Raw genomic sequence first — 23965 nt, forward strand, 5'->3', positions numbered from 1 at the left:
CGAACTAAATAAAGTCGATTTTAGTAGATCGAACTATTATGTCACTACTCATGGCAGTGTTGCTAAGACCACAATTATAGTACTAAAGCTAGAATTATTTATAATATACACCAACAAATTTCACGCAATTATCCTGTATTTGTGTTGTATTCGATAATTAAAAAAACCTCTAATTGAAAATGTGTAAACCAACATTCGGAAACACACACTGTAATTTAGAACTTTCTACATAAGTTACATTTGTCATTCATGATTGTGTAGTATGGCAACACTAAGTTGCAGAGACTTCATACGATCGACCTCGTGTCGTGTGTCGTGTTGTGAAAAATGGATATTGTGAATGAAATATTGTCGAGGGAAGCAGAAAAACTAAAGTCTATAGAAGTAGAGAAACATTTAGATTTAGAATATGATATTGGAAATCTTCTTGCAATAGATACTAATGATCTGGATAAAAAAGAATTAAGGTAAGGATTTTTCACTCAGATTTAGTAGTTTGTTTCTGTTACGTACCATGGTATCATACTCTGTAGTATTTTAGTGTTGCAAACAGATTTAATGAAAACTCAAGGGAAGTGTCTTTCACATATGTACTCTTAGCTATCCTTATATTTTTTTTACAGCACATAGCCTACTTACTTACGCGTAACTATTATGTAGATAGTATCTAGTAGGCTCAAGCATAATCGTGTTGGTTTACTTTTGGCACACTACATTTTGAAAAATTAACAGGAAAATTCAATAGTTTGCATGAAAAGACATATTAATAAGGAACAGATTTCTGCACGTGACACTTACATCCAGAGTAATAAAGATGTTTACAAGTTGAGGGCATATATTCCGAAGTTGGGCGTCCGCTTTCGTCAAGTTTTTTCACTGTTATCTCCTTTCCACACTTTCTGCAATTTGTTATTAGGTTCATTAATCCATGCTCTTCACAAACTTATAAAAGATTTTGCTCGTAATCAATGTATTCCTTCACAAATGTTAAAACTGCTAGTTCATTGCCCTTGTACATTCGCCATGTTGGTAACATAAATGCTAGTTTCTTTCCCACAATGCAACTGTTCGGTTACCTTGCGCCAAGTAGTTCCCTCCGCTCGCCATATAGTCCCATGTTTATAACCGCTTATATATAACAAATAAACAGATTTTTCGAGTATCTTATATATTATCAAGCACACAAACGATCAAATTATCCATATATTTCCTGTAAATTTTAAAAATTTCGCTGGAAACGGACGCCCAATTTTGGAATTTAACCCCAAGTTGAGCGTTACTAGTGTGAAACCATGACAAGTGCTATTGAAACGTATCATTGCCAAAATCCATTTGTTTCCACTACCCTCGTTTAGACGTATCCCTATTGTCGCTGATGCGCCTGTTTCCTTAGGGTGCACTTGTGTGCTAACGCACGTGTCTACCAGCTTCGCCCTGCCCCGACTCAGATATTCATTCGTGCTTTTAGTGAGCACCTATCAGAGGTTGATGGTATTATTTAGTTTCTCCCCCAAATCAGTTGGTAGTGACTCTGGCTCACATGGTAGTGGTTGCGGTTCGTTGTTTGTAACTGTAATGTAGTCAAGAGTGTAAATACAGTGTGGGCGTTTGGCATAAAACTACAGTGTATAAAACACGAACCAACTTCTGCTTGGTGGCCACTAAATAGTACGAATGCTCTCTAAGCGAGTCAGGTCAAGAGCAGAGCAAAGTGAGAGTGAGGGGGTGCATCCTTAGGGAGCAGGCACGTCAGCGACAGTAGCTATACGCATATGTGATGTCGGTTACAACGGCTTACTATAAGTCATAATATCGACTGCAGACCAGTCGATGGATTTGGGGGAGATACTAAATGCCATCTAGAATTGTAATTTTTCAGCAGTTGTTTCTGGTGACCCCCTTGAATCTAATCTATTCCAAGCAAGATAGTTTTGTCACCCAGTGCAAATCTTGTAGGGGGCAATAAAAAGGAAGTTTGTGAAAATATTAGCTATAATTTTTCAACAATTATTTCGAGTGGTGTCTCAAAAGTAAGCCTTCACGGTATAATGTACAGTATGTGAAATTTTATAAGCTGCCATCTACATTATAACATTGTTTTTCCTGCGTAAATGATACAATTCAAGTGTGTCACTTTGTTGACGCGTGTCCAATTAATTTTGTATAGACTGATAATATACCTTAAAGACAATTATTCTTGCAAAAACCACCTACCGGTCTGTGATAGGTGGTCACTAGAAGCATGAATGGTATCTCTTCCGGTTCAGTGCAGGGTGAGGCTGGTGGGACTGCGCTAATGTGCATCCATATAATTCAGGCTCGAAGTGACTGTGGGTTTTAGCGTAAATGAAGGTTTTCTTAAGATCTAGAATCACAAATCATTATCAAAACTGACGTATTATTTATTTTTATTTTCTCATGTTCACTTTGCGCAATACCGAAGAAATCCATATATAAGCTCACTTCCTTCATCACATTTGGCCTATTACACTTGACATGTCTTTCAATAGGCGAAATTCAAAATAAAATCTTTGGAAGTTGTCTACAGGACTGCGAATTGTTTTTTTTTTTTTTTTTTTTTTTTTTTTTTTTGTGTGTGTGTGTGTGTAATGTGCGGCTGTTGTAATCGTGTTGTTCGGTGTGCAGTGTCCATACACTTCGATCGTGAATATGTGTTGCATTTATTTGTATGTTATTGTGTTTTTCGCAGCGTTTAAACTTATATAGAATATAACTCTCATGACAGGATCAATTATGCGCTGTACATATTAATACGAGTACTCAAATTACCAACAGTACTACTGCTTGTTAATGGGATTTGTAGTCGCTTGACATAAGTAACCCTAATTTTGAAAACATAAGATGACAATTCTGTACTTTATGTGGGGATGGAGCACTGATGGAAACTAATATTTTACACATCATTCATTGATATGCACTTGCTCGTTTCAAGCTTAAAATTAACTTTACAGACGTGTTCAAATTATTAGATTCAACATTCAGTTTCTGAATATTTTACTGTTCTTACAATATTACGTAAAAAAATACGTTCGAACTTGGTCCAAATTACTACTTTGTGACTCTGTCCTAATTTCTAGTGGGTGTGGCATATGCTTTTTAATATCTATAAAACAAATGCTTACGTAACATTCAGATATAATTACTATAAAGTGTGTATATCCAAATTGGAAACAAAAAATGAAATGGAATACTTACAAGAAAATTCTCTCTCACCAGGGTTGGCAAAAAACAGGGTTTTTATTTTAAAAAAAACAGTTTTTTTTTTAAAGTTTAAACCCGGTTTATTTGGTTTAAATAATTGCTCTATGTATTTATATCACATATGGACAGAAATGTTTGCTTCGCTTTGGTGTTAGTATGCAGCAACCGGGTTGTGCTGGAAAGGGTCAAATAAGTTTAAAGCGGAATCCAAACCGCTTCTCAGCCTACATCCGAGAGAAATTGTCCTCCATTTGAACTCTAAACCGGGACTAATTGGCCACAAATGCGATAAGTCTGCTGACTCACTCACGAAAGAATCCTGATAAAAATCGTACTGATCTTTACATATTTGTTAATATGTCATTTCAGAAGGAGAAAAAGATGAACACTTGCACAAGTGATAACATTATACAGAATTACGTATGGACAATTTCAAAATACTGCCGAGTACAGAAGAACTAATTTAGTCCAAGTTAGTTCACTACGACTTTTATTAGTCCAAGTTAAACAAATATAACGACTTACTTTGCATATCATTAAGAAAAGTGAATAAAAATACGAATTATTTGAGTCCTCTTTGGCTCTGACCCATTTATACATAAATAGTTACCCTCTTGTTATTTCAATAATTGCCTCTCGTGGGTTTTGTATGACCCTCCTCCCCAAAAAAGTACGGCATTTCGATGTATTTTATCAATAGTAAACATTATTAAAACGAATCAATATTTAGAATTTTTCTTTGCTTTTGTAGCAAAATCTCTTTGATTAATGAATGGGAAATTTAGGTCTGAATATAATACGAATAATATACGGGAGTGAAACGTGATAACCAGGGTTTGCTGGTTTAAACAAGGTTTAAACCAGATGTTTTTTTTTTTTTTTTTTTTTTTTTTCAAAAAATCCAACTGGTTTAAACCAAAATATGAAAAATGTTTGTAAAAGTGTAACTATTCGTAAAATCTTGATGAACACACATTTGTGGGTTATTACGTTTCACTCCCATATATTATTCGTATTATAATCAGACCTAAATTCTTCATTCTTTACTCAGAGAAATTATATTACCAAAGCAGCTTTTTTTAATTTAACTTTATGGATGTTTCTTTCGTGATTTTTTTATAGTTTGTTATTATTGTTATGCAACAAAAGGAAAATTCTAAACATTGTTTCGTTTTAATAATGTTTACTATTGATAAAATACATCGAAATGCCGTACTTTTTTTGGGTGGGGGTGGGGTATACAAAACCCACTGGAGGCAATTATTGAAATAACAAGAATTTTTGGAACTATGTATAAATGGGTCAGAGCCAAAGTGGACTCAAATAATTCGTATCTTTATTCACTTTTCTTACTGATATGCAAAGTAAGTCGTTATATTTCTTTAACTTGGACTAATAAAAGTCGTAGTGAACTGACTTGGACAAAATTAGTTCTTCTGTACTCTGTAGTACTTTGAAATTGTCCATATGTAATTCTGTATAATGGTTTCACTTGTGCAATTGTTTATCTTTTTGTCCTTCTGTCCTAATGACTCTTGACGATTATATTAACAAATATGTAAAGATCAGTCAACGTAATTTTATCAGGAGTCCTTCATGAGTGAGTCGGCAGACGTATCGCATTTGTGGCCAATTAGTCCCGGTTTCGAGTTCAAATGGAGGACAATTTCTGTTGGATGTAAGCCGAGAAGCGATTTGGATTCCGCTTTAAGCTTATGTGACCCCTTCCAGCATAACCCGCTTGTTGCATACTAACACCAAGGCGAAACAAGCTTATTTCTGTCCATATGTGATATAAATACATAGAGCAAATTATTTAAACCAAAAAAACCTGGTTTTTTGGTTTTTTCAATAAAAACCATGGTTTTTGCCAACCCTGATGATAAACCCACAAATGTGTGTTCATCAAGATTTTACAAACGCTTACACTTTTACGAACATTTTTCGTTTTTTGGTTTAAATTAGTTTTTTTTTTTTTTTTTTTTTAACCCTTCTCTCACACAAAGATTAATATTTCTTATGTAATCCCTTATTCTTTATTAAGTCTTTTATCCTTTGTGGCATCCTATGTACGAGTTTAGCACATTTTGCCTTCAATTCAGCATCGTGATACCAAAAATTGTTGATCTCCTTGATCAGTTGAAGTTTGGTTCTAATGTGCTTCTTCTCTAGCTTCTCTTTCATGAAGTTTCAGAAGTTTTCAATCAGGTTCATATCAGCACTAGTGCCTGGCCACGGAAGAACACTATTTTCGCTGTCCCCGAAGAATTTTGTCACAGCTTTGGCCCGGTGCCATGGGACTCCATCATGCATAAAGATGAATTGTACATCATCAAACCAAATTGAAGTCTGGGAAAGCAGTTCTTCTTGAAGAACTTGTAGGTATTGGTCGTACTTCATTGTCCTCTCAACTATATACAGTCTTCCAGGTCCAAAGACAGAGATCACACCCCAGACCATGACTGAAATAGGATGCTTCACGGTTTATTAAAGACATTCCAGCTTGAATTCCTCCCAGGTCAACGTCGCACATATTGTGAACATTCATCAGACACAAAGATACAGGATTCATCAATGAAACACACTATTTTCCAATCGTTAGCAGTCCAATATTCTAGACCTCGTGCCCATTCGAGGCGCTTCTTTTCCATGATTGTATAACCGCTTTCCGGATCTGCCCTCCATCAGTCTCACCATGAGCACTTTCAGGAGACCTGAACTTACCTGGTTAAGACACCAAAGAACATTTCCAAAAAGGGATTACAGAACTTTTCCCGGATCGCCCTCCGGTCTCAATAATGAAATAAGCATTAAGTACCAAGAGGTTCGGATCTCTCGTCTCGAAATCCTCACGGACGGACGAAAGATTATTCATACATGTAACAAAAACACATTAAATAAAATGACACTTTACTTATTTATTGAAACACTAATAAAAAAATGTAGGAGAAAAAGGTAATAGCACTCAACACTGAACATATAACTATTTTCACTAATAAAATTGCACTTCAGGTTTTATCATATTATAGCCCTTTGTATCACGTATATATATACGTGTATACGTATATATATGAAATATGATGATTGGGATTTCACTACAAATATTTTTCTCACACCACTAATGCACATAGGGGATTAGCACTGTGGGGTAACACTGGGGTAATCCCAAGAGGTAGTTGTGTAGCTGCTGCGCAAATCCGCAGAAGTTGACTATGGTTGCCAGTAAATGAGTGCAGACAGGCACTAAATAAAATTCGAATATTGGAGAGCCCGTTTACAACAGATACACACTGGTTTGCGAACCCGGGACTTAGCTAAATGGGACTAGCCATAATGTAAGTCCTTCACCGGCTAATTAACGTATGCCCCTTTACATAATGTTGTGCCAAATCTAACGAACGTGGTGGTTGCCTGAATATATGAAGTAAACTCCTCGAGTTGAGATGTTCGAGGTACGAATTGGATTGACCGACTGGTCAACGTTGGCAGTTCATTCTAAAATGGAATCATGTTAGATCACCTGTATGTATATGCAAATTGAATGTTAAAAGAATTGACGTTAATTTACAGTTCACTGGCCACGATGCACAAAACATTGCTATAACTTTATGGTGGGAACGTTTAGATAAAAAGCGACTGAACGATACGGTTGTCGCCGCTATGGCGGGGTTGCAGCTGGTCTGCTAATGTTTCCATAAGTGATTGAAGAATGCATTTATTTTAGTTTCAAATAACTATAGAATGTAGTCTTTGCATATTAATGAGTAAGGAAGAAAAATTGCGAACTGAAGTAAGAAAATACGTCTATCATATATGTAGTTCAGAAAATGAACGTGGTCTTTGTTACACACTAAAATATTCTCACCACAAAACAACGTTTCAGACATATATATATGGGTGAACGATAAAAAGTTACCTTTGTCCTATTTCGTGGGAAGGAAGCAATTCCCACCGAAGAAAGAAATTATTTGCGTCGCAGAAGTAAAGTATAAATCGAAGAATTAATGTATTTACGAAATATACAGAGCGTCTACAAAAATTACTTCTATAACCTGGTGACGGTTTTCTTTCTAGACCGTGTGCTTTTATTCCCTCGGCACAAAGAATCCTTCAAACACTTTCAGGCCAAATGTGTGCGCCACACACAGCCATTTTTATGCTTAAGTCTATTAGAAGTTGCACTTCTGTTTCCCAGCGCCAGTCTTTTTAGTTTTCTGATACCTCTTGGCGATAGCTTTGGTTTTCGCCCACACTTCTCAACTCTATTTTGGCTCTTTCTCTTTTCAACAGAGATTCTACTCACAGATTTTTGGTCTATCCCAACTCTACTAGCAGTGTATTTCCGTGTATATCTTTCCACCAGAAGTATTTTGTTAACTTCCACTTTACGCGGAGAGAGGTCTTTTGCTTTTCCCATTATGCTACCATTACAGGACTACACAGAATAAAAGATTGATACACGAAACACGTCACGATCATTTTAAACTGGCCCATTCGAACTATTAAACGCTTTGAATGTCGTTAACTTCTTATGATAGCAACCATAACACTTCAGACTGTAACTTATTGATAGGAACCACAATAACTATGTACAACTGAAACACCATTTTCAGAATTTCCCCCCCCTCACTAATACCATCTGCTGTTCAACGGTGATATCACCACTTCGATTGTACAGTAAACAAATGAAGGACTCTATATTGGTGGTTTAACCGTTAAATTAAATGTTCTAGAACTCTGAAATTAGGACTCCTACATCAATTTTGCATTTTTCGAGTGTGAGTCTAATAATTTGAACATCAGTATTTTGGACATCACTTTGTAAAACAGTACAATTATTTGTACAGACAAAATGACGGCATATTTAATACACAAATTATATAATTCAATATACTCGACTACCTTGTTTTATCGTATGCTCTACTACACATTATAGGCCTATATTATTTTCTTAATTTGTATCAATTTTTGTTACATAAATTTGCTATGCATCTTTAAGATTCTGAGGAAATGTACAGCTCACAGATGACGAGAAGAACCCTAGCAGAAGTAGTGTGACGTAGGTATGGGTTCGTCCACTTTTCTCACGGGGGTTTCAAATGATACAACGAAATAGCACACATATAACTATCCGGAGTAGCAGACGACATCTAAGTATAGACCACACCTCAAAAACCGAAAATGGACTTGACCGTGTCGTTGACCTTTCCCCGCTTCCCCTGTTGTAGGGTTCTTCTCGTCATCTGTGAGCTATACTGGCTCATCCCATAAGTAATGTATTTTTCCACTGTGAGCTACAGTAGAGCCCACATTGGATTCTACAACACTTGACACCTAGCAACTAGTTGTTGAGTCCCCTGCTGAAAGAAACCACTGGTTTTAAAGGCAGAGAACTGGATGACTGTCCCGTTGCTGATAGTAAACATTTACATGAATCGTCTGGTTACATGTCAAGAGCTCAAAATGGGTTATTCCACTGATATCCATCAAATACTCAATATAACTTTGCAGGGATAGATATCCTGTTTTGATACAGTGGCTATACTCCCATAACTTTTAGGTACCCACTGACGTTTGTGTAATATTGTGTTAGAGGACACACTTTTCATTCTCTGTTACCATTATGCCCAGAAATAGCTCACGTCTGTGATGGGTGAGCAGGCAATGGTAGATATCCACGCGTTGCTGTTTACGTTGAGGCGTTAACGCATGTGATACCGGTACTCATTTACCGAGTTTCGACACATACACAAGGCCCTGCACATGACGATGAACTATCGATTAGGTGACATGGAGTTCGTTAGACAGCTCTTCAACACATTTCATTAGATTTACCGCCATCACTGCTCGCAAGGCATCGGTGAGCCTGGTGTTCCCAGACCTAAACTTCTGGCCCTTGCCGCATATCCACGGCATCCTGGCCAAATACGGCATTGATGTTTCGTGCCAATATGCTGGATAATGTCCTGGTGAACTTCATACAGCATGACATATACCATGATTAAACACAAGCTACAATTCCAAAATGTGAAATAAACCGTTCTCCTACACATTGCTGGCAATGAAGTGGTATATATAATACAGCTATGACACGTACCGTCTCCAGTGTTCGATCGTCAGATGGCATCGTTCCAGCGATTATCGAAGAAACAACATTACTAACGGGATGAGCTGATATTTGTATAGTTACTAAACCAGGCTATAGAATGCAAATATGTGGCTAGAGAAGATAGGGGTAATCTGCAGATATGTGCTAATTAGATATTTTAAAGCTGCCAAGTATTACAACGTACCAATAACAAAACTCGCGCCACTAACAGAAATCATAAATTGTGAAGTGTTATCCCTTACTGTCGAAATTGGTGAAACTTAGTTCTGTCACAGAAAATATCATATCGGTTTATAACAAGAAGAATTGAGAGAAATAGTAAGTGTTCCGGACAGAAGAAGGTATTATTCTAGATCTTATACTTCCAGGAAGAAATACAATTTCTGATGATTCACCTGCTTATAAGAACATGACGTAAGTCTCAAATGGTATTTTATCTTCATATGCCATCATTCACAAGAAAAATTGTTCTAAATGATGCATCTGTTCGTATGAACAATGTTGAAAGTTTATGGATGCGCGGAAAAGGAAAATTTAACGGCAAATTGAAACAAGTGAAGTGTTATTTTAATCCCGTCTTCATGAGTTTGTGTTCCGTAATCGATTTAAAGGACAGTACATGTTTTATCTTTTGTGTGTGTGTGTGTGTTCCTAGAGAATTATCACAGTGTATGAGATATGGTCAGGGTATATTAAAAAAGAAGAAAAAAGTACCTAAATTAATATTTTTAAAGCTATTAGTAATGCGAGTTTCGTTACTAATACAGTTAATGGCCCTGTTGATTGAGTGCGCTTGTCTGGAGGATTGGTTGCTGTGATTTTTGGTAACAAATGATAATTACATGTAACAATAAGGTAAACATATTACAAAGTAGTAACACATTGTTTATAGATGTGATGGATACAATCGAAGTAAAATTCATTATGGTTACATAGAAAAGCTTTGGTCAATGTGTTATTCTTTTGTTAGTCATACATTCATTTCCATTCATACTGTGAATATTGGTTGTAAAAATAGGAAATTTATTCTCAAGGCATTCTTGTATTATCAGCTATGTTTATACGTTCGTTTGTGTCTTGTCTATTCACATCAAAACCTGTGCAGCAAGTGCAGCGATTGAAGATTACAAATGGTTTGTGTAACAGGTGTGTCATTGTTATATGTAGATAATTATAGATAATATGTACCGGAACCCATGAGTAATTATATTAGTCAACTCATAGAGGATCGTAGTTATTTGCGGCTAATTTTTGTTATTAAAGAAACTGATTATTCTCCCAAGCTTTCGACTCGCTGTACTTTATAGGTTAATAGCCGTATTGGTGTTACGCCGGCAGACACCTAGCATAGTTACACATTGACTGAAACCAAGACTGATACTGATTGACTTTATAGATACATAAATGCAAAATACACATGTAATATACATTGAATACATTTTGAGTTGAAAATTGTTTTCCAAATTAATCACCATGAGGTGAATCGGTAATGAATGAAGTTATCGGCATGAAAGCTGTATTTGTGATACGCCCCGTCGTATTAATTCAAGCTACATTCAGTAGTAGACCACGGGACAGTGCCTCAATGTGATGGTAAAATTTTTCTCCGTAGAGCTTGTATGACCGAGAATTGAACATGGAACTCTGTGCTAGAGGTGAGCGTTCTATATTTGAGGTCAGAGGTGCAAGATAAGACTTCACAAAAGTAACTGATTTTGAAATTAGTATTCTGACTGACCATCAAAAAACGAAATATTAATCAAACTGTTTTGGAGTTCATACCGTATTTTAATAATATTATTGTTATAATTGGGTCTTTTCTTTCTTTTATTTTATTTCAGAACCAACCGAGAAGAATACTTAAAAAGTCTGGCCCGTGATAATCTTCAGTTGCTGATAAATCAAATCTGGGCTCTTCCATCTGAAAGAGTAGAGGGCGCGGTGGTAGTGAAGCTGCCAGCCCCAACGTTTGCGCTACCCAGGGAGAAACCCGTTCCCAAGCCGAAGCCTCTCACAAAATGGCAGCAGTACGCAAAGGAGAAGGGGATCCAGAAGAAGAAAAAGGATAAACTTGTGTGGGACGAGGTGGTACAGGTAAATTTTAAGACTAATCTCTGGAACTGTAACAGTTACGGATAGAGAGCCGCTAGCTTACACCAAGATTTCCAACTTGCAGGTTATAAAAATACATTGAAATATATAATTCTAGGTTCTAACGTGCATATTGTTCCGATCGCATGTTTAATTTAGATACCATCTTATATTGGTTCACTACCTAAGAGGACTCCCATAAGTCAAATTTAGAAAATATTGTAATATTTTGTACATGGTTTTGTTTTGTTTACAAATAGCTAACATTTGTTTATATTTATAAATAACAGATGAAGTATTATATGCGTTTTACTACAAATTATTATAGTTGCAAACAAAAAGATTAACAACACTACTTCTTATGTAAGCACTAGCAGCACCACCCCACACTAAATCTGCTATAAAACTTTTTTTATAAAAAAAAAATAGCAATTCGTATTAGTTTTTAACTAGTTAAATTGACTTTTTTTTTTTTTTTTTTTTTGGCATACTTAAGGCTTTAAGAGGAACTTTGTTTAAAACCTTTAGCTTGTTCAAATCGAAACGTAAAATTTTATAGTTTTTAACCCCCCTTCCCCGTTTGCTTACATAAAACGTTAAAAATTCTAAATCCACTCCACTTAATTTACTCAAAACTCTGTAGAAATTCTTCCCTAAGCTGCTTGGGCCTTAAAATAAGTTCCTTTGCTCAATTATTATGAAAATATGTACATTAAAGTATTTTTATATTATACTATATTTATAAAAAAAATATATAATAAAATTTAATCTTAAAAAAATCCAAAATAGAATTGGCTCTACCTTTACTCTGCCTAAACAAAACTTTACATAGTGGAGCAGTAGGGTAGATTTTTTTGTTTCTGTGTTTGTTTGTTTGTTACATAACAAGTAGCGTTGTTAATGTTTTGTTGTTTGCCACTATAATAATTTGTAGTAAAACGCATATAGTGTTATTTATAAATATGAACACGTATTAGTTATTTGTAAGCAAAACCATGTGTAAAATGTTACAATATGGGTGATAAAATTGAACGATTTTAGGAAAACTTAGCAGTTGGTAGCTTGGTGTATAGCATTGAATTGTAGAGCGTAATTCACGAATTAGATCTCACGAATAACATGCTTCTTAACCTTCTACTTGATCTAGATTCGACTTTACTGAGAGCTGTAGTCAGGAGTCCCCACTCTCATGTAGCTTACTGCGCTGAGAAGGGACGTCAAGCTTCAAGGAGCCTTTCACCACTTTTTATAAAGTATTATTACCATTGACATTTTTTTTACATTAATCAATAGAACTGATATGTAAGCGTGAAACACGAAAATTAGCCTAGCCAAACATTTGAAAATCTGTTGCAGAAGTTAACGAAATTCAATTATCCAATTCCGCTTCGATTATGGTTAAGATTTTACGTAGACGGAGGAAACGCAATATTTCGAGACTAGAGATGTATTCATACGGAATTATTGAACTCCAAAAAACTATTTTGATGTTAATGGCGGAAGTAGGGACGCAATATTGATCATATATTTGTGACATTGTCGAGACACAGTCATTTGAAAATGTAGTGTATCTTCTAGTTTCCGCAATACGGTGTATTAACATGGGACGGTAAAAAAGGTTAAACACGTGCTAAATGTATTGTCCGTTTTCACAGTAGTGTTGTATGAATGAACCGTGTGTTTCTACTGGCACAATGGTATCCGGTATTTATGGAAGATAGTTAAGAAGAAGCTATAAAATAGTTAAGAAGAAGCTATTACATTTCATTAAAGAGCGTTAACGCCACCCTGTCGACAGGAAAAATTGAATTCATGAGAGGACTAGAAAACATTTCTGACGTACTACAAGTATAGTACTATAGTACTAACGTACTGTAAGTAATGAAGATATATTTTGGGCTGTATCTAAACGATATCAAAAACGAAGCACTTACCAAAAACCTGAACACCTTTAAGCATGTGTGAAATATAACTGTCCGAGGAAGTTGTCAAGAAGCATGATGCAAACATTAGAAAAACTCTTTGACATATTGGCAGGAATAGAGCCGATGACGTCTTTACGAAAAGAAAATAATGGTAGCAAAGGAAATTGTATTTTGAGCGTAATACAGTTATTTGTCCTCTCTGTTAATACCTTTCCATCACTTAACTTACTTGCTTTTATCTCTGTTATCTAGTCTTGTAACTCGTTTTAAGAAAATTGAGGAACCATATATGTACATTTACGGGAAAGAAGCCAGCATAATTATAGAAAGTTAACGAGGAAGTTAATTGTATCTCAGTATAAAATACAGGTGTGTCTGAATTCTTCATCCGATTTTGAAGTTTTATAACTTGAAAAATGATGATCGTAATTGAACGAAACACCTGCAGTTCGGAAGAAAGTATGTTCAAGTTTCGTTTTATTGGGGCAGATGTCACTAGTATGTAAGAACGACACTAGTGACATCTTCCGTCGACTGTCAGTCAGCTCACCATCGCCCATCAGTTTTCAAGATATGAGAAGAGTTTGACTGTCGACTTGATCTGAACCTTGTCGTGCCAAACCACATTGAATATTCGTAAACTGAAAAACTTGATGTAAATACAATTATTTTCAGTTTTGTACTTTTTTTTCGGACATTGACAATAGTTTGAAATCGGATGAGATGTGTATGAATATTGACATTCCCTTTTCCGAACTGTAGGCGTTTCGATTACCCGTGTTCAGCCCATAATACTTTGAAATCAGATGAAGAGTTTAGAGACAGTGTATATAACTTGTTCTGACAAGAGCAAGAAGCACTGATCTATTCCATCTATAATGTGATTCATTGCCGTAAGAAACCCGTAGTGCACATTGCTTTTGGTAGTGTAAGTAAATTCTGATCTTATTAAGCAACATATAATTTAACGTTCGGGTCACATGTACTGGAGTTATAGTCATCACTCGAATAATACCATAATATTCATATACAGTGTGTTGACCAGCATATCGTAATCGGTTGATGTTTGAAATCAGGTATAATAGCCTTTGTGTGGAGCTTGAACATCTTTCTTTCCTCATGCATTTAACCATCTCTTATTGTACCTTTACTTCGCATATGCACTTTAATACCAGTAGGTGTGAAATAGAGTGAAATAACAGGAAAATAATATTATTCGTCGTAAGTTACGCCAATTTTTGTACTTAATTGCTTTAACATTGCATATAAATGTATATTTGTACATATTTACTTTCATAAACAGTCTTATTTTACCTGTGGGTGTAGAAGTATACATATACTACACGATATAAGTACTTTCTAATCATACACCGTACAGGATTCCATCTAAAAATTGCTAACAGGTGGCTGTTAGTCAGTTTGAGGAATGTAACACCGAACTACAGGAGTCATTGGTAGAGTAATTCACCCAGCAAGTGATGCTTCTCGTGCCCGTACCAATCTGGCGATTTAATTTATGTATCCAGTGTATTGTTGTGTTAGCAGCTAATATAATAATACTTCAAAATGTATTTCTGTGTGCAGTTGAATAGTGTAGTTTGATTTGGTTAAGACTGTAATGAAGGATCAATTTTGATTGGATTGTTTCATTTAACAGACGTTGTTTTTCAGGGTGTCTTGGTCACGAAAGTCATGAAAAAGTCACGAAATCAGAAAACGGTCGTGAAAGTCAAGAAATTTAGCTTTTGGGTCACGAATATATTTATCTGTACAAATATAAGTGCAGACCGGAAAATTTTGTTGTATAAAACGTAAAAATTCACCACCAACAATGTCTATGGTCAGCTGTAGACGGTACCAAATCGCAACCAAAGTATGCTTCTATCGCATGTATGAAAATTTGGCCTAATTCGCACCCAAATTCGCTTTTGAGAATGTTACGAAATTTTATGGTATGGTAAAGAAAAAGGTCACTAAATTTCATTTTGAAATTTCAATAGACACCCTGTTTTTAAATATCTGTTTCTTTTTGTTGTTTAGAAATGGGTTCCACGGTATGGTTATCGTCGTGCGCTGGCTGAGAAGCAAAAGGATTGGCTGCTGGAAGTGCCTGACAAAGCAGATCCTTACGAAGACCTATTTGCGAAGAAAAGTGAGGAGAAGAGTGAAAAAGTAGCCAAGAATGAACTGCAGCGGTTAAGGAACTTGGCGAAAGCGAAGAAAATTAAAGTTCCGAAACTTGGTCTCACAGCCGCAGAGAATCCACCTTCAGGACAGGTATGTTGAAGCTTTTCTGGGGTTGATATTTTAAGAGAGGCTTGGAACCAACAGTGGTACAGAGAAACTCGAAACAGAATAATTTTCTGTCTTCATTTGCTAAAATGTATTACTTAATTGTTCATATCAATAATTATTTAGACTTTCCACTTACTGTGCCTTAGTGTAGTTACATCAGATTTGCCTGTCATCATCGGTAGATTCAAGCCGTTTACTAGAAAATTATGTTACACCATAAAACGAAATGTCATCTTGGCTTTTATGTATACAGAATTGATGAAGGATGAGGTAACAAATATATCAATAAAAGGAGGAAACAACCGATTTAAACTTATTTTTACACACTAGATCCTTTGTAGGGACGAACTCGATAACACACAGAGTGAAAAAGTGAATGGTTGAACCGGGACTCCGGCATACGTCACATAGACACATGATTGTCCAAACTTAACAGCATATGGTCTGAATGGTGAACACCAATTTCAGGAGTAAGTGTGGCTGTTCTGGAAAGCGGATTGGGTGGCTTAGTTGTTAACGCATCGGCACGGTATGCTGCAGATCCCGGGTTTGAATCCTGGGCCAGTCATTCACATTTTCATTGTATCTTGATGAGGCAACATTGTAATAAACAGGATTCTTGTTCTTGAAAAATTCTTGAACTGGTACCTATACCTACAAGCAACCAAATTACAACACTGACTTTAAACAAACTTTGGCGCGGTGGCTCAATGGGAGAGCGTTCACCTCCGGTGCTTGGGGTCCCTGGTTCGATCCCAGCCCCCGCCAAGTGAACTTTGTGATGGACAAACACCGTGTGCGTGGGTTTTCTCGGGGTTCTCCCGTTTCCTCCCACTTTCTTCATTCCACCATTTCATTAATTTCTCATTATCACCTTCTCCTGTAACCTAACCGGCGTAACCGTGTGACGTAAAATTCAAAGATTTCATTTCATTTTTTCTCCTGTAGCCCACAAACCATAAGCGTGGGACGTAAAACTCAGATTTCATTTCATTTTTTTAAAACAAGCTTTAAACTATCAATGCACGTGGTCAAACTGAACCGCGAAGCAAAGTCAAAAATGTTTGCAAGTTGACTCAAAGTTAACCAAATCTCGTTAATAAGAAACCAAAAATAAGTAGTTAGTTCTGTTTTTAATCCTGACAAGGAGGAAAAAAGATAGACATTATAAGAAACTACAGTTTTTCTTACCTTTTCCACATCAAACTGTCAATCCACGTCTCAAGCAAGACTAGAGCCCAATTGTCTTCCCAACAAATGCCGAATTAAACCTCAAAATATCTCGCGATTAATAAACCGAATCTAAAGATACAAGAAACCAAACGAAGAGTTACAGGCTATTTATATGAGCCAACTCGCGACCTCTTTTAAATTAACACGCGGTTACAATACAAGATAGACGAATTCGCTCACTTCTCCTTCCTGCTGGCCATTCTCCAACCCCAATGGCTTTCTGTAAAAACCCAAAGAAAGAACTACTATTCCTTGAGGTTCACGAAGTGAAACAAGTTTTGTAATACACTAAAAACTTGTTATCGTACATTTAACAGAATTTGTGAATAAGTTAACGATGACTGAAGATTATGTGGACTATAAATATATTGAGGGCTATGACCAGGGCCGGATTAAGACCCTCAGAGGCCCTAAGCACTCAAAAAGATTTTGATGCCCCTTATATCAGGTTGTGGTGAAAGTATTGAGCCTTCAACTCAAAATTGAAAACCTACATTAATTGTGATTTGGAAATAACACCATAAACCTCATATATATTGTTTTGTTCAATGACCTTCTGCCATTATTCCGGCAACATCATAATCCTGTCGCTGTAGAACTTAGATCTTCTGTGTGCTTTTTGGTCAAAAAATTGTGACACGTTGTTTTCACAGGCCTCTTTTGAAACTAACTTAACACAATTCAGGTAGTTCTGTAGAGACTGAAACAAACGATAGTCTGAAGATTGCAGGTGCAGGGTATACGATCGATACATTAAAATCTCCCAGCCAAGTTTTCTAAATTCTCTCGAGTCGTTAAAGATGTCTGCGCTCGGTCGTTGTCAGTATGGTATGTGATACCCTTTCATATCACGCCGATTGTGACAATAAATCAGACGTGAGTTGCGTGACCTGGACATCCGTGACCAGATTACAATTTCGAAAGTGCTGACATCGCCAACACTTTAGCGCGAAGAAAATGATGCCGAGAAAATGCAAAGTGGACTGCCGATGATTGGAAAAGTATAATATGGTGTAATGCTCCACCTTCGGTGATGTCATTACATATCTTAGGTGCTCATTGGTTGTTAATAGTTATTTATTGTTATTATTATATGTTTTGAAGTTGAATTACATAGTCTGAACGTATTTTATAAAATTGCTGCTTGTTGACATATTCTAGATCTGTACGCAACGAACATTCGATTTATTGGCAACAGCGTCCTTATTTTCTACGCCTGAAAACAAAATTCTTAGGAAGAAAAACAAAAATACATAATTCGTCTTATAACACATAATGTATTGAAGTGTAAGTTCTAAATATGAGAGTTAATAATATGGAGAGTTAATCCAATAAACCCACTCTGGGTTCTCAAATGCTTGCCCATCCTTCCGATTTTAAGATTATGTTTTGATTTTGATTTCATCCTCGTCAAAATTACAAGTGAATATGATGAATTATCTGTATGTATGCTGTTTAATGTTTGTCCATAGAACACGAACATGGCAGTGGATCCTGATTATTGCTCACAAATAGGTAAAAAGTTATTGAAAGTTTTGGATGCACACTCATGTCCAAATTTACTTATCAGCTATTAGTGGAACATGTATGTATTATATTGAAGTTTATAGAAATGAACACTGGTACATGTTAATTTGAAATCAGGGTTAAGATTGGATATCCCCATTTGTTGATGCTACGGTTGAGGTACGGTTTCATCGATAAACATAATAAAGAATAATTATAATGAAATATAAAGGTAATTTAAAATACGAATAATAATAATAATAATAATGGTACGTCGAATTGTAAGTAATGCTACGAGAATGAAATAATAGATAAAATGAAATATTAAGTTATAAAATAACGTTATAAGAATAAAGAAATATGCAACTGTATACTCACCGAACATCCAACATAATTAATTATAACTGGTTATAATATCCAAGTACTAGTATTCATTCTCTTAGTCTAAATATAAATACATTCCGTTGAATTCAAATGCTTCAAATACAAATATGAAAAAAATGCAATAACAGGAAGACATCAATCCATACTATCAGTAATAACAACAGACTTACTTGCTTTGGAAATATAATAAGGAAAGTACTAATCTGAAGACCGAGATACATCATCACCTCTGGAATGTCGAACTCGAGGAAGAGAGAAAATATTATAAAATGTTATTTGATTGTGTACAGATAATTTATTTATGTGTGTTATAGTACATTATTTATTACACTGTTTCGTTTTTCAGTTTTGGATCTAATAATATTTTAAATGCCAATTAATATCTTGTTTACTTTCATGATTATAGTAATTAGTTAAACTACCGTTTTCCATAAATATCGATTCCTTGAGTAGAATGTTTTTCCACTCCGAATCTGGAAAGCGTTATCTGTTAAGGGCTGTCTCAATGGTTCGATGTATCCTCTTTCACTTTATTTCTAACAACAATGTGTATGTATGGCAGATGTCCAAAGAAGTTTATGCCCCGAATTGTTTCTTCTCTACCGTGAAACATGGCGGTGGCTCTGTGATTATGATCAAAAGACACTTTCGTGTCAGTGATTATGCGTACATTCTAGGTAACCACTTGCATCTATTTTTCAGATGTCTCTAGCCAATAATACCATTTTTCAGTTTCACAATACATCAATTCACTCTGCAGGAGTTATTAAGGCTTGGTTTCGTAAACATAGGAATTAGGGTTCCTTCTTATTATGCGAGCACGAATTCCTGACTCTTCCAGGTCATGATTGAGAACTTTCCAGATCTATATATAATATAAGAAAGCACCTCCTGACTTCCTTCTCGAGTTCCTTACCTACATATGTACCGTGTGTATGTAGGTAGAAAAGTTTTGCAGAATAAACGAATTTATTTTATAAATCATCTTCTACTAAATACCCGGATAAGGTAAAAAGGGAATGGGTTCTCAGGGGGCGCGGTGGCTCAGTGGAAGAGCGTTCACCTCCGGTGCTTGGGGTCCCTGGTTCGATCCCAGCTCGCGCCGTGTGGACTTTGTGGTGGACAAACACCGTGCTCGTGGGTTTTCTCGGGGTTCTCCGGTTTCCTCCTACTTTCTTCATTCCGCCATTTCATCCATTTCTCATAATCACCGTCTCCTTTAGCCTAACCAACATAACCGTCGGACGTAGAACTTTTTTTTTGAAATGGGTTCAGAGACATAAAATCCGTACTTTAAAATTCCCTGACTTTTCCTCGTCGGTGGGAATCCTTAGGATAAACACTATTTCATCTTGCTCGCGCAATCCCCAGACTTCAACATTATTGAGCACCTGTTGTCAATTCCGGTGTAGTAGCCTCCTCCATCTTCATTAGCGGAACTGAGTACTGGATTACAGTATAATATTACTCTCAGGGTTCCCATCAGCCTGGAAAACTAGGAAAAATCAGGCAATTAGCTTACTCGTAAAGTATTCTGGAGAAGTCAGGGAATTCCATGAAAAGCTGAAAAAAAAAAAAAAAATGGAAAATCAGGGAGATTTTTTAAAGTACGGACTTTCATTTCTTACAACCCATTTCTCTATTTGACTTACCTAGCTATGTGGTAAGTGACATTATATAAAACAATATACTTGGTTTTGTAAAATCTTTACCTACACACACTATATATTATGCATAGTAGATGAGGAACCCCCTGATCAAGTGCTATCTTTTACATTATATATAGACCTGGAAATTTTTAAATCGTGACCTGGGAAACCTGGAAAAGTCAGAAAATTCGTGCTTGCCAAATAAGTGAGAACTCTGACTCTGAAAACCACTTCTAATTTACATTCCTCCATTGCATAATGAGTCAGAGCTGTACTGCAGGCTAACCGTAGTCCCATGCCATATTTCCCAGATAAGTTGCATTTTATTCAGGTGTTCTCATTATTTTGATAATTATCTGTATGTTGCGAATTTACGAGTACTTATTGTCTTCGCAGCTGAAGACTGCAGTAACGTTAGCGAGAAGGTCTACAGCATCTGTGGGGATATTCCAGCCCAGTCTCTCTCAAGAGAAGAAGCTAAAATTGAAAAGTGGAGTCAAGAGGAAACGAGTTCAGTTCAAGTCAACAAAGGAAGAGAAGAAGGCGAATCTAAACATTCTGGATAGTATTCTGAAGAAGAAACCCAAGTTAGATATTGAGAAAGCAGTTAACAAGCAACTATTTACAGAACAGCAAGAGTAAGTAAACTTCTTATATCCTCTAAATAAGTTCTTCAACTCTGAATGGTTGTTCTAAGAAGGGAGGAATCCAGACACTATGGCTTAATTAGGTTTCATTCCCGAGTTGTTAACGAAAATGTCGTAAAGTAATTAGCAGGCTGATTGTTCCACTCCAGTAGTACTGTAGTGGTATTCATTTTTTTTTTTCTTGCAATAACAGGTAATTAACCACGAATACAATTCCTATTCTATCCTTTGTTTTTCGCTCTCAAGAAAACCGCAAAATTAAAGCATTTGCGAAATATCAGCATTTTAAATAACGATTGCTGATTTAAATAACATGGTACAACTAGACATTTTATGTTGTGTCCATAGTAAACTCCTGCGTAGAATGGGAAGGGGAGGGTCTCGCTATTTCGCTTTGGCTATTTTTCGAAAATCCTACAAAGTACGGGGACAGCGTCGAGCAATTGCCTGTTTGAGAAGTCCAAACCCGTAATATTCCATTGGTGAAGCGTTCGAAGATTTCATAGAGATGGACAAATATGAGATCACTCGAATTCCCGTCTCTTCTACCTTCCTTGCGTAAAACGCCTGAGATAATCGAGCGGTAAGTCTATGTAGAGTCATACATGTATGGTCTCGTCCTCGCACAAGTGAGTGATGTTTGTGTCATCAGAAAGTCCATGATGTTCTCCTGGAAATAACGTCGGCGTTGGTGTTGGAAAAACTTCGACTAGTCCACCAAAAATCTCTTTAACAACTTTTCCTTATACTGCAGCACAGTCAGACGGCTCTTGTGGTTCGTTTGACGGTAGAAAGTAGATCGAACTCTGTTGTTCTCATTCTGAGTACACATTTATTTCCACTTATCCCCTCCGCTTACATATAGTTTTGTAGCGTTTGTGATGTCTCCTGGATGTGTCAATCTGTGAGGCAGTGTGCTTCCCATGCGAGATTCTTTCGAATGATGTTGAGAATTGTGCATTTTCTTTTTGAGATACTTCGTTGTATAGCCAAACTTCTCTGAAGTGGGGGGGATTACCCTGTGTCACTTCTCTTAATGGTGCACACCGTATGAGAAGTTCGAGCGGGCTTAGACCGTATTCTATTCACAATTTCCGTTCGGCTACGTACGCAGGGTTACGTTGGGTACATCCTCGAATGATACACCAGTTTTGCTGACGATTAAACCTTGATGCACCGTTCCACTATTGCTATAATAGGCGTCGGGCTCAGTTGTGGCTCAGTTGTAGAGCGTTCACCTCTGGTGCTTAGGGTCCCGGGTTCGATCCCAGCCTCCGCCACGTGAACTTAGTGGTGGACAAACACCGTGTGCGTGGGTTTTCTCGGGGTTCTCCCGTTTCCTCCAACTTTCTTCATTCCACCATTTCATTCATTTCTCATCATCACCGTCTCCTTTAGCCTAACCGGCATAATCATGGGACGTAAAACTCAAAGATTTCATTTCATTTTTCCTATATTATCTTTAAAAAAAAAAAAAAAAAAAAAAAAAAAAAAAAAAAAAAAAACCGAAAGCCACGCAGCATCTGTTTTTCACTTCAAGTGAGCGACCAGCTTTCTCATCCGTATACTAATACGAACAGAATTGTGCTTTTATACATTTTTACTTTTTAATATTCCCCAAATCGGTCACAACTTCTAATACAGAGTTAGGGAACGAAATATTGATCTGTAATTGGGGGAGTGTGTATGTGTATTATTGCTTTCAGGTTGTTGCGTCTCAGTATTATTTTGACTCAAAACTTTTGATTAAAAAGAAAAGAAAAAAATGCGTGAATGTTTGTATTAATGGTCTTTTTCTTTTGTCAACAGGCGTGCTGAAGAGAAGAAATCTGAGAAGCGAAAGAGAAAGTCGAAGCGACGTCCTGACAAAGCAAAATCTAAGTCCCGAGGAAAGAACCGAAGATCCGGGGTAGGAAAAGCCGACAGTCAGTTTAGGAAAGAAATTAAAAAAGGCCGCGGTGGGAAAAAGACTCGCAAGAGATAACGTTGTTCTTTTGTTTGTAATGATTGAATCACATTTTGTACAGTTAAACAAATCACAAAATTCCTGTGTAAGTAATAATAAAATTTTTGTTAACATTGAATTGTTGTTTTTATTGCTACAGCTTTATCAGTTCCAGCTTAAACTCAGTGCTTAGTACACAAAGGGTCCCGTCACAGGTAATCACTCCTAAGATAATGGTAAAAGAATGTCCCCATTCAGGTCGCTCACCTTTGGTGTGAACGGCCCGGGTTCGATTCTCAGTGACACACTCGATCGAAAAAAAGTACAAAACAAACCGAGCCGCTTCCTTTCTTCCCCATTTTTTTTCTTCCTCTCCAATTCCCCGGACAACGTGTTATTCCTTATACGTGAAAGGCTAACATGGCCATAGCTGCCATAAGCCCAGAAATCTAATTTCTAACCCTAATCGGGCAATGATATAGGTAGCTATTAAAGTAATGGAAACTTTAAATATTCGTGCACTGCAACTATCGAGTGACAGTTTGGGTTCACTTGTGGAATAAGCAAGGAGGTCGCGGTGGCTCAGTAGTAGAGCGTTCACTTCTGATGCTTGGGGTCCCGGGTTCAAACCCTGCTCCCGCCAAGTGAACTTTGTGGTGGAAAAACACCGTGTGCGTGGGTTTCTTCGGGGTTCTCTTACTTTCTTTATTCCATCATTTCATTCATTACTAATCATCACCGTCTCCTTTAGCCTAGCCGGCATAACCGTCGAACGTAAAACTCAAAAATTACATTAAAATTACATTGGAATAAGCAAGACATTGGTGATACAAAGTGGGAGACCTTTCCGATTTTCAAAGAGGCTAAAAAACATTACGTGTTGGGTTAGTTAGACCAGCTGTAATCAAGAATGTCAGTATGTTAAGTGTATCAAGAACAACAGTGCCCCAGGGTAACAG

The 23965-nt window shown here is 36.6% G+C and overlaps 1 protein-coding gene across 2 annotated transcripts; it reads left to right on the plus strand.

The window, feature by feature from the left end:
- Positions 1–271: 271 nt before the first annotated feature.
- On the plus strand, positions 272–23145 carry LOC145665014 (ribosome biogenesis regulatory protein homolog). 2 transcript variants are annotated; one of them, XM_081732211.1, is made up of 5 exons: positions 272–467; positions 11173–11425; positions 15388–15624; positions 20811–21052; positions 22871–23145. In XM_081732211.1, exons 1-5 carry the CDS (start codon positions 328–330, stop codon positions 23043–23045), a joined length of 1047 nt encoding a protein of 348 aa, XP_081588337.1. In that variant the 5' UTR covers positions 272–327; the 3' UTR covers positions 23046–23145. The 2 variants fall into 2 exon arrangements, with proteins under 2 accessions (XP_081588337.1, XP_081588338.1); XM_081732212.1 differs by lacking the exon at positions 272–467 and adding an exon at positions 10314–10477.
- The last annotated feature ends 820 nt before the right edge of the window (positions 23146–23965 follow it).

Source organism: Thermobia domestica, chromosome 11 (genome assembly GCF_964235325.1).
Source record: "Thermobia domestica chromosome 11, izTheDome1.hap1.1, whole genome shotgun sequence".
Lineage (NCBI taxonomy): Eukaryota > Metazoa > Arthropoda > Insecta > Zygentoma > Lepismatidae > Thermobia > Thermobia domestica.